This window comes from Leopardus geoffroyi, chromosome D1, assembly GCF_018350155.1.
Source record: "Leopardus geoffroyi isolate Oge1 chromosome D1, O.geoffroyi_Oge1_pat1.0, whole genome shotgun sequence".
In the NCBI taxonomy this organism is placed as follows: domain Eukaryota; kingdom Metazoa; phylum Chordata; class Mammalia; order Carnivora; family Felidae; genus Leopardus; species Leopardus geoffroyi.
Window position 1 is genome coordinate 103,506,930 of NC_059329.1, and position 12,598 is coordinate 103,519,527.

At 40.0% G+C, this 12,598-nt stretch overlaps 1 protein-coding gene across 3 annotated transcripts in view; it reads right to left on the reverse strand.

The window, feature by feature from the left end:
- Nucleotides 1-12,598, reverse strand: part of LPXN (leupaxin) — a 39,396-nt gene that overhangs the window by 17,140 nt on the left and 9,658 nt on the right. For 2 of the 3 annotated variants that reach the window (XM_045485322.1, XM_045485323.1), the window contains exons 3-4: nt 8,128-8,174; nt 1,430-1,529 (exon numbers count right to left, since the gene is read on the reverse strand). In XM_045485322.1, the coding sequence (XP_045341278.1) occupies nt 1,430-1,529; nt 8,128-8,174 (147 nt within the window). The remainder of the gene's footprint in view (nt 1-1,429; nt 1,530-8,127; nt 8,175-12,598) is intronic. The other variant, XM_045485324.1, reaches the window with a different exon arrangement.

Below are 12,598 nucleotides of genomic sequence, written 5' to 3' on the forward strand. Positions count from 1 at the left end.
TGTAGATTTTTTTTTTTTTTTTTGTCCTAGTACTTACAGCGGTACAATGCACTGAGGAATGTACCCAGTTTTGAATGTACCCAGGCATGGAAGAAAATTTGTTTCTGATGTTTATTCATCTGTTCCTGTAATGTGTCAGGAACTGTGCGGGCATTGGGAGTCCAAAGGTGAGCCACAACGATAAGGTTCCTGACCTCCCCAGTCACACATCTTTTTATATACTGCCTTGTCTTAGTCACTTCATGTGGGCATATCGAAGCTTCCAACCAATTTAGAGTGGCTGGATTCTCTACCTTAAGAATTCTAGATGAGGGGTGTCTGGATGGCTCAGTTGGTTAAGCGTCCAACTCCTTGATTTTGGCTCAGGTCATGATCTCTCAGTTCAGGAGTTCGAGCTCCACGTTGGGCTCTGTGCTGACAGCATGGAGCCTTCTTGGGATTCTGTCTCCTCTCTCTCTGCCCCTCCCTCCCGCTCATGCTCGCTCACTCTCTCTCTCTTTCAAAAATAAATAAGAAAAAAAAGAAAGAAAGAATTCCAGATATTTCCTTTAATGAATTCTTACTTTTTTTTTAATGTTCATTTACTTTTGAGAAAGAAAGACAGAGTATGAACAGGGGAGGGGCAGAGAGAGAGAAGGAGACAGAATCTGAAGCAGGCTCTGGGCTCTGAGCTGTGAGCACAGAGCCCGACTGCAGGCCTCAGAGTCACAAACTGCAAGATCATGACCTGAGCTAAAGTCTGACACTTAACCAAATGAGCCACCCGGGTGCCCCTTCCCTTAGTAAATTCTTAAAGTCCACTTCTCTGATTTCCATCCCCTGCCAGGTCACATGAGCTCACCACTCACTCTCTACAGGCCAGAAGGAGGTGGCAGATTTTATCAGAGTATGGGGCTCAGGACTCCTCCTCTTCCCTACTTTCAAAGCCACACTCTGATCTCCCTGGCTCTGCCGCAGCTTGCCCTCCGTGGTCCCACTCAGGCGGGTCTCTGAAGGTCCTGTCACATTCCACCCAGCCTCAGATGCCTGCGCCCTCATAGGCTCATGCCCAACTGGAAGGGCCTCCTCTCTCATCTGTGTCCAAACTGTTTCCATTCTTCAGAGTCCGTCCCACACCCCATCCCCACCTCTGATAAAATCTCCTTGACCTCTCTACCTTCCTAACGTTTGCTGTGTATATTTTGATAGCCCATCTGTGTTTTATTCTATAAATGTTGCACAGGCTTATGCTTCCCTTTACCAAGCACATTCCACACTCCTTGAGATCAGAGCCCATATCACATTATCTTTTGTGCCCAGATAATACATCCCACAAAGTTAAATTCACGGTTGAATTAAATTTAGTCTGGGAAAATGAATGACAACTGAGAGTTCCGAAGGGGGATGCAGAGCTGAGGGCCACAGAGATGCACCCAGGAACTATGCTCACCTGGGTTTGCATGTCACACAGATGGGCCATAAGCTCATCCAGCTGGGCAGCTGCTGAGGTTTTAGGAGGCAGCCGTGCTTTGTTTGGCTCTTGGACCTCACTGTAGAGAGAGAAAAAAAAAAAAAAAAAACAAATCCTAACACATCAACACTCAGATAAATGTTAAGCCACACATAAAATACCAGAAAATGCAATTTTAATTACTAACCCCTTCAGTGTGAGTAAAACTAGAGAGAGTATTTAAAAAGTAGGTAGTGGGCTAAAAATCTCAACACGGTCTCCCTGCATTTTTGTCTCCGTGTCCTCCTCTGGTCATCTCAAAAGCTGACCATTGTTCTCAAGTCCATGAAGAAATGCTCTGGACATGTAGCTGGCAGGACGTTCTCCGCCAACAGTCAGGTGCAAAGCAGCTTCTAAAAACGGCTTGAAGATAATGGCCCAATATATATTTTTTATTATCATAGCATTCTTTTTTAAATTATAAATTATTACACCTTCTCTCACTTACTGTCAGGCGAAAGACAAACACTAAATAAGAATAAAGAGCAAGCATCAGCAAACTAAGGTCCAAGGGCCAAATTTGGCCATGACTGTTCATTTGCACACTGTTGACTGCTGCTTTCTTACACAGTTGGATAGTTCCAACAGAGACTTTGTGGTCCACAAAGCCTAAAATATTTACTGTCTGCCTTTTACAGAAAAAAGATCACTGATAGAGTTTAGACAATGTACATAATACTGGTGTCACATCCATATGATTGGGAGTAAATTATTGATGAATACAATTTGGACCCAAGAAACTGAATACAGTCTATTCAAATACTTGCCGAGTTGTTAGTAAAATTAACTGTGTACAAGAACACAGAATAAGGCTCAATAAATTCTAAGAAGTAAGTAATACAGACCATATTCTTCTATTGCTTTAATAAAAGTACAGATTAATCATAAGAAATCTACCCACCTAAGAAAAAAATAAAACACCTCCAACAATTCTGGTGATGAAGAAAGAAAATAAACTGAATTTTCAACCTATCTAGAAATCGCAACGGAAGCACATACACACACACACAAACACCCTTCGGAGTCAAAAGCAGTATGTTATCAAAAGGAAAAAATATAGGGGCACCTGGGTGCCTCGGTTGGCTGAGCTTCCAACTTTTGATTTCAGTTCAGGTCACGATCCCAGGGTTGTGGGATTGCGCCCCATGTGTGCTCTGTGCTGAGTGTGAAGCCTGCTTGGGATTCTATCTCCCTCTCTCTGCCCCTCTCCCTCAATCGTGCACTCTCTCTCTCTCTAAAATAAAATTTAAAATAATTAAAAATAAAAAATAAAAGGAGGGGTGCCTGGGTGGCTCAGTCGGTTGGGCGTCCGACTTCAGCTCAGGTCATGATCTCACGGTTCGTGGGTTCGAGCCCGGTTGTCAGGCTCTGTGCTGACAGCTTGGAGCCTGGAGCCCGCTTCAGATTCTGCGTCTCTCTCTCTCTCTCTCTCTCTTTTGTGCTCTGTCTCTTTCTGTCTCTCAAAAATAAATAAATGTAAAAAAAATTTTTTTAAGAAATAAAAAGAAAAAGATATAATGGACTGAAGTGCGATATTGAAAAATAAGAAAGACCAGAAACCAATAAACAGAACACCCAACTCAAGAATCTCAAAAAAAAAAAAAAAAAAAAAGAAACCCACCAAAACTAAAATAACTAAACAGAAGGAGTAAAAGCATGAATTACTGAAAAAGAAAACAAACAAAAACTGGGTTTTTTGGAGCACTGTGTAAATTTCCAAGTTCACAGAAAAATATGGAAAATCACCAAATAAGGTCTATAAATATCACAGAAATGCAATACTAGAACCAGACAAAGAGAGAACAGTGTGCGTGTAATGTGTGTATGTGGGATGGGGTGGTGGGGGCAGCTTAATAAAGACAGCAGAAATATGTTTTAAAAACATCCTGGCTAGATAGTGTTATGCCAGTCTTTTAAGCATGGTTCAACATTAGAAAAAGGATTAATGTAATTCATTATACTAAAAAATAGAAAAAGCTTTATAAACATATTGATAGGTGCTGAACCACACAATCCACCACCATTCCTGTTGTTGAAGATGGAGGAAAAGAAGTTTTATAACCTGATAAAACACAAGAAATTTATAGTGAACCTCATATTTAATGGTCAAATACTCAACACATTTCTAATTAAGAGAGGAGGAGGACAAGGATCCTACTATCACTGCTGGTCTGCAATATTATTCCAGATTGCATTACCAAATGCATTCAAAAGTAAAAATAAGAGACTTATATATTGGAAAGAAAAAGGCAAAGCCTTCTCATTCCTATTTTATTTTTTATTAAAATTTTTTTTAATGTTTATTTATTTTTGAGAGAGAAAGAGAGAGAAAGAACAAGAGCAGGGGAGGGACAGAGAGAGAGAGACTCAGAATCCGAAGCAGGCTCCAGGCTCTAAGCTGTCAGCACAGAGCCTGACGTGGGGCTCAAACCCATGAATAGTGAGATCATGACCTAGCTGAAGTTGGATGCTTAACCAACTGAGCCACCCAGGCACCCGTTTATTTTCTTTTTTAAATAGGTGATATAATCACTTACCTGGAAAATGTAAGATAAATGATTGGACAACTATTAGAATGTATCGAAAATATCAGCATGGTTACTAGGTACAGGAATACGGTGAAATAATTAGTCTCTTTCCTATAGACAGCAGTAGCCAATTTGAGAGTCCGTTGGGGAAAAAGCACATGTTCACAACACCACCAAAAAAACATATAAAATATTAAAGAATAACTCTAACAAGAACTGTGCAAGGCTTCTGTGAAGAAAAAACACTGGCAGACATACAAGACATGCATAAGTAATGATGCATAATACGATGTCAGTTTCTCCCATTAAACTACAAATTCAATGTAATTCATAAAGCAATCTTAAGAGAATTATTCAAGTTCATTAATAAGCTGATGCTGAGATTCATGGGCCAGAACACTCAAGATAATTTTGTAAAAAGAGGTGAGGAGGGAAGATGTCTCAATAGATGTGCTGTCCGATAAAGTGACAATAAAATGTGTGTGATGTTGGAAAAGAAACAGATCAGCCAACAAATCAGAGGACTGGAGCAGACACAGCCCAGAAACAGACTCCTGAACCATGAGAACTTTGCATATGGTAAATGTGGCCTTTCAAATCCTCATAAACAAAGTAGTAGACACAAAATGCACGACAGCCTATTTGAAACAATAAATTTAGATCTTTAACAAACTTTGCAGGTAAGTTTTAAATGAATTAAAGACATAAATACATTTAAACATAAAAGGAGTAAAAGAAAATGGAAGATTTTTTTTATAATTTGGGGTAATGAAGGCTTTCCTAAGAAAGGCATGAAACTGTAAAGTGAAAGCAAAAAAGAAAACAAAATATCAACAGAGCTAATTTCAAAAAGAAATTCAACATATATAAATACTTAAAACATAAATAATATTCAAATATTAAAGTCTGCAAATCAGTAAGACAAGCTAATAGAAAAATGAGCTAAGGATTTTTTAAAAAAGCAAGTTTCAGAAAAGGAAATTTGAATGTTTATTACTGTATAAAAATATGCTGATCTAGATCTTTATCATGCAAATTCAACAGTGAGATTCGTTTTTATCCCTTAGCCAAAAATTTGAAAGATTAATAATGTGATTGATAACATTCCTCTCTTAAAGAAAAAAGACTGTCTTTTGGGTACAACATGTCCCACTACTGACCTACATCCGTTTGAGTATTTAACAATAAGAAAAATGGAGGAGGAAGTGGATGTCTCCCCCTCTGAAGAGAAAAGATTTTGTCTTTTAGGTACAACAGGGCCTCCTGCCAGGCATAATTTTTGTTTTTTGTTTTTTGTTTTTTTAATTGAGGAACAAAAATGGTCAAGTAGACAAGTGCTTGATTCAATCCTTAGAGGCTTGCACAGAGAGGCTCAGCCTCAGGACACTTTGGGGTCATGACCCCTTCGTCATTGCTGCCATAGGCGTGGGTCTTGTGTGCAAAAGGCAGCCAGGCTGTCCGCACATTCTCGGCCCTGTTTCCCAGTGTAGAAGAAATGTAGTTTCTTATGTGGGTCTGTATAATCCTAAAAACCTGGCCACCTCACAGTCGGCGCACACTGGTGCTTATCCAAAACACTTCTTACTGGTTTTTAGCAAGACTTCTGGTGCCATATGGAAAGAGAAACCCTTATTGTGATACCTTAAGAGTAACTGGATCAACAACATAATGTTCTAAATAAGAATGGAAAGGTCAAAAGAGTTGGTGATTCCATCACTACAGGAAGTGTTCCTAAAAAGAGAGGAAGCTCAAAATGAGAGCTCCTTTGATGGGTCCCCTCACTTCCTGAAGGTGGTAAAAGTGCTTTGCTGTGTCATGGGCAACAGTTTAATTCGTGAGTTAGAGGTTTTAATAATATACAAAGACAAGAGGTATGGTGTTTGTTTTAAAATGTTTGTTTGTTTGTTTGTTTGTTTGTTTGAAGAGAGAGAGAGAGCAGGGGAGGGGCAGAAAGAGAGAGGGGATCCCAAGCAGGCTCTGTGCTGTCAAAAGCATACAGATTCCTCACGTGAGGGCCTTCCGTTCGCTGGAATCTTCCCCTATTCATTCCTCTGCGATGTTTTTATGATTGGTGTTTCTCCTTCCTCTTACCAAAATTATTTTTGTTCGTGTATACGTTTCTAAATTATCCTTCATATTGCTTTGATATATAACTACAGTAGAAATATTACTACATAGCTACACATGCCACTAGTATTGAATACAGTCTCAAGGTTGAAAGCAGTGTTTGGTTCATTTAAGCAAGCCAGAGGAAATGGTGGAAGCAGAATGCAGGCATCTAGTTTCTGAGTCTCACACTCTGTCCACACCTGCGAGCCTTATCAGCTCCGAGTTATACCAGCCTTAGGGATGTGTACCAGGCTATTGCTTATTTACTAGGCCACCCGGATTTCATATCAATCACCCATACAGATCGACATAGCAAGTGTCATTCGGTACTGGGAAAATGTATCAGTCAAGGCCCACTCGGGAAAATACAAGCACTCTGGGAGTAAGCCAAAGGAATTTAATCCAGAAATTTGATTACACAGGTGATGGGATAACTAAAGAGGCAAACAGAAGATACTGAGGTAACGCAAAAGATTAGCCACAGCAGAAAGCCATTAAGCGAGGGGGTGGGGAGTTACTAAGAGCCACAGGCCAAGGTACAAGCTGGAATGGAACCACAGTAGACCTGTCTTGCTCCAGCTGAAGCCAGAAAGGACATGTAGCTGCTGACCCCAACACTGTGGAGAGAGATTAGGGGAGGAAATACCCTGAATTTCCCTGCCTTTCACCCTCCAGCGAAAGCCAACTGATCCTGGAGCCTGGAAAACCCAGCCTACAGGGGTCAGCGCCCCCGGAATACAGAGCGGAGCAAGAGAAGAGAAAGAAATAGGTCTGAGAGGAAAACGATGTGAGTCTTCTCCATTGGCATGCCATCAGTTGATCGAAATGCCAGATACACAGGAAACTGGCTGTTGGTTGTGCTGGTTTTTCTGTTCTATGTTCCTGTCTTCATTAATATTTCTATCGAAGTCTTGGTTTCCTAGATTTTAAAAAGCAAACATTCACTGAAAGCCTATGTGTGCCAGGCATGGTTTCATTGTTGTTTTGCTTCTTTGGATTTTTTTTTTTTTTTTTTTTTTTTTTTTTTTACAAGAAGGAGGGATAGGGTGGTCTAGGGGGCAACCCACCAGGCAGTCTCCTGGAACTGGAACCAATTGGCAATTACATTAATATAAATTGGCCTTACTCCCATCCAAGTAGAAAGTGTTCTCAGGTGGGAAGTTACAAAAAGACTTCATAGTAACACAGGTCCTTCCCTTATTTGGCATCATGGGTGTGCACTATTGACAGGCTGCAATTCTAGAACCAAATAAGGTATGGTGTGGTACTCTACCAAGCATGAGCCTTTGCTATCTCGTTTCCCTTTTAATTTGTGAAGTCCTTCAATTTGTTTCCCAGAAAGCTGTCTGATTTTTCAAACTGTGAAGCACTACCTGAAGAGAGAATGAGAAAAACAGCCTTTTTCATTTTCTCAGACTGTTGATTCTGCTTTGGTCAGTCGAAACGGTTTAGTAAGTGGATCTGTTTCAATATGTAATGTTTTTAAAAGGAAATCCACCCCCCCCCTCCACCCCCCGCCCGCCAGCTAAATAAATCTTGAACAACTATAGAAAGAAGAAGTACAGATTCATTAGAAGTATATATTCGTCAGTCTGCTGCGGAGACCCCCTTGTCTCACGTCGACCCTGATCTGAGCTCTGGTTTTGTTGGCGTCTTGCTGAAATTTCTTTAGGTGTTTCCTCTTCCGCGAACTGGAGCGTGATATTTGGAGTAGCCCAGCCGAAACGTGTGGTGACTCGAACGATTTACACCTTTCCAGGTGGTGAAGGAAATAGTGGTGCCCACCAGCCTGGACGGCCCGTCTAGAAGGCAGGCACCCTAAGAAACTGCCAAGTGAGCTTGGCAGAACTCCACCTCTGCTGAAACACTACGGAAAGGGGAGGAGGGAAGTCGCCGGAGTTCTGATAATGAACGCATGCAAAGCAACTTGTTGTCCAGACCCAGATTGATAACAATCATCTAATATCTTTAATATTTTAAAGTACTGAATAAAAAACATACCTGTAGATATTGGGCTCCTGGATATGGGTCGTATACACGAGCTGTACCTAAGACATATAAGTGACAGAGAAGAAAGAGCAATCGATGAGTTTCTGCTGGGAGAATGTTGTCACTCATCTGTGCCCAGAATTAGAGGATGTTGTTAGCTTCTAAATAGGACTGATAACTAGCATATCTCTGAGATTTTCTTTCCCAAGGCAGAGCAAAACCAGCCATCCCACAACAGAAGGCCAAATTCGAAGTAGCCAGCATGTGAACAAGTAACAGCGTCCCCCGCCCTGCCCTAAAAAACACTGAAATAGAGAAGTTGATCGTACTCAGATAGGAACCATAAAACCGACGAAAAGAATCAGAGCAATTCCTTTACCTAGACAGGATGTTGTCTAGGGGAAGACTATATCATGGCTAACTCTGACATACAAAAAAATAAAATATGTGTGTCTCTAAAGGGTAGTTGACCAGCAACTCGTTTATTTATTGAACAAATATTTATTGGGTGCCTGTCATGTGCCGGGGCCAGGGATGCAGCAATGAAAACAGAAAATGAAATGAACGAACAAAAATTGTCTCCTCTGCCTCTGACATTATGGTGGTGAGAGCAGATAATGAACAAATTAATAAGAAAATAGAATAAATTCAGTAACGTGTAAAACTAATCAGGGGGGAGGGCATGAGAAATGGGGGAAAGATGGCCATGAAAAACATATCTGTCGATCAGGGAAGGACTCACTGAGAAGGCGCCACTTGAGTGAGGACTCACAGAAGGTGAGAGAAGTAAGGAGATTGGGGGGAACCCTGGAGCATCCATGTAACAGAAAGGCGGCCAGGGCAGCACAGTGAACTGGCAAGACAGGGACAGGGAGTAAAAGGGGCCAGATCAAGCAAATAGGGTGACCATATAATGGTTCAAACTGGGATGTTCTTAAAAGCGAAAGAGGGGTAAGTACCAAAAATAATTAATACTATATAACTTTAAAAATATGTATTTCTTGACCAAAAATTGGGCTTTATTATATTGATGGACCTACAAAATAATTCTCTTTTTTATTAATGTTTATTCTCGAGAGAGAGAGAGAGATGGAGTGTGAGTGGGGGAGGGGCAGAGAGAGAGGGAGACACAGAATCGGAAACAGGCTCCAGGCTCTGAGCCATCAGCCCAGAGCCTGACGCGGGGCTCGAACTCACGGACCGCGAGATCGTGACCTGGCTGAAGTCGGACGCTTAACCGACTGCGCCACCCAGGCGCCCCTAAAAAATTTTTTAATAAAATATGATCTTATTATTTTCATATCTTTTAGTATTGCAAACTAGTTAAGGAGCTGCATTTTATATATATGCATTTTATATATAATATATAAATATATTTTGAAGTTATTGATACTTTTAACTAATGCTTCTCTGTAGACCATAATATTGAGAATTAATTGAGAAAATATTCCCACTCTGGATGTTGATGAGCCTATAAGTTCAGGGCAAATTCTGCTAAGTGGAGGATATTCTCAAATGTTTCTCATATTAAAATGTATAAATATTTCTGCCCCAGTATTTTCACAGGTGCTGTATTTCTACCTCCATCCAGAGCACCTTTCTTTGATAATATTTTTACAAGACAGAGCTCCTAAGTTGTCTCTTTGTGATTCTTTTCAACATTTTGCCAAATGTAGATACTGCAAAATCATAGGCCTTCACAATTTCATCCCATTCTGGTGGAGAATATAAATTTATCCAATTAAAATTAGAAACTCCATCAAAGACAAGATTTTTTCCAAAGCACAATTTTCAAATTAGGTAATTAAACCATTTGAGCTCTCATCTGTTAAGTTGTTCAATTCCTCCCCAGCTTTTGTAGGGAGAAATTTGAGCTCCTTCCTTTTTGCAAGCTTTGTTTTACATAATTGCAACTTGCTGAAAGCTTCAAAAGCTGAATTTTCATGCTACATTCACTGAATAATTCGATTAAATATTTCTGACTGATTTTCCACATAATGCAACCTATATTTAAGTTGCTTTACAAAATGTTATTTTCAGAGGCTCAGGCATTTCTAAAATCCGATTGATGACAGGCAATACAGAGAGAAAATGCATGCAGCCATGCTGAAATGTTGCTTCCGTATTCAACATCAGCTTCTGTCACAGAAGTTTTGTAGATGAGTTAGATACATATATATTCTGATGGTGGAAATATAGATCTGTAAATTTTGACATTTGCAGTTTCTATTTTGATTGGTAGAATCCTGGAGCTTGGATGCAGTCAGGAATTTTGTGCACATCACAACCAATTCAAGCACATTTCTGCTGCATAGGTTTTTTAATATGGAACTTTTTTTTTAACGGCAATTCTGTTCTCCATCAAAATTTGTATTCATATGATCACACACGCACGATAACCCACTTTGTCTTCAATATTGAACTTCCCAACTAAATTTACAATGGCATTAACAATGTCAGATGTTCTGCTTTTGAGGGAAGAATGAATTTACAAATACTGAATTTTGATCCTTTCAATTAGAGGGGAAAGAAATCAAACCATTTTGGAATTAACAAATTTTCTAACTGAGGTCTCTGGTGGCACGGATATAAAATTGACATTATTTGACGGTTTGCAAAGGGAGTCAACTCAATCGTCACATTTACTTCAGTTAGAAGCACAAGAAACCTTGAAGCTGATACTAAACAAAACCAGTTTAGAAGCGACACTTGATGCAGATGTAAAGGTGTGCTTCACTGTGACATGTGAGACACGCCTCCTGCAGCTGCACATGCTAAACCATCAGGCACGTTCTTTTTACATTAGCAACTTATGAAGTAGATGCTGATGTTTCTTCCCTATGGCTGTGTCTTCCTGTCTTCTAAGGGGCACTAACATCTCTACTTGCCACCGGGGGTGGACAGGAAATGTTGGCAAATATTTTGTGCAAATTACACATTCATCATCAATTCCTTGAGAAAATTAAACATGTAATTCTGGGTTTGGTTTTGTTGTGAGCCAAATGCTGCTAAAAGCATCTGCTGCAAAAATAAAAGCATTGCCAAATAATAAAACAAATAGCTATAGCTGTACATACACAATTAAGGACAAAGCTGCTTTAATGAGAACATTTAGAATACACTACACTCAGCGGTGAGAATGCTTGGCCTCTATTTCCTGCACGTAATTTGTATGATATTAAGCCACAGTTTCCCATATTTTTTCTGACCCTGAGGAGGGTCCATGCTTCTCATGAGCATGAGTGGTGCTATACAGAGTTTCCGGCTGGGGAAAAAGCTTCCAAAGTTCCCCTGCCATCACCTGCAACCAGAGGTGTTAGCTGTCTCTGAGGGTGCCTAAGCTTTTAGCTTTAACAGCCCGCACCCTGCATGTTATCCCTGAAAAGGAGCTTGCCAGTTAGGATGTGTCTGAACAGGATCAGGGAAAGAGAGATGAGTTGTCATTAGCCATCTTTAGGGTTCAGCTATAATACAGTTCGAATTCTGTTCACTGAATGTATTTCACATGCTACTAGGTGAGGCGTTAGAAGAAGCCAGAAGAACCAAATGGAGGTCTATGAACCCATGTTGGTTTAGTGTAAATACTAATAAGAAAACACTAATAAGAAAACTTCCTAAAATATGTAAGACTTAGGGTAAATGCCAAAGCCAATAATAGGATGTCAAGAAAACAAGCATAAACTCAGGGCTCGTCCAAGTGAACCGAGCATATAGTCACCCCACTAAGGTCAGCGTAAAGATGGTGGCTTTTGCTTCAAATGGAGATAGAAATTCACTGTGGGGTTCCGAGTAAAGGAATGACATCATCTGATTTAAGTTTTACGGAATAACTCTGGCTGCTACTCTGAAAATAAAATGCTGGGGGCAAGGGTAGCAGACCAGTTAGGAGCCTATGGCTATGATTTTGCATTGAGGAAAAGAGACAGTAGCTCCCTAGGAGAGAAATAAATGTTCATCCTTAAAACTGTATGTATATAGCTGGAGGGAGGAACAATTAAAGGGGGAAGGAACCACAGGCTCAGATTTCATGTCTGTGCAACCTGTGATTTCATACCAAGTGTACAAGGACGAATCAGAATATCATAGTTCAAAACACCACATGTGAAAACTACTTAATTCCTCTTCTACACTAATTCTATTCTCATCAAGCAACCTCCTAAGTACAACATAGATTCATGTAGACTTACATATAGGAAGGAAATATATATATACATATATATATGTATATAGCAAACACTAGTATCTATTATTCTATTTGATGGTTAGACTATCTCTAACCAGACAATGATAAATTGGATTTCTGGATTTTTTAAAAAATACCATCTGAGTTTAGTTTGTTTCTGTTGGTCCCCTAGAGTGTCATCATCTCTCGGTATACTAATAATTGAATTTCCTAATACATTTAACAGAAAATAAGACATGGAAAGTTGTGGCCCTAGAAGGTCACCCTGAAAAGACTTGTCTGAGCTCCCACCTGGCCTTG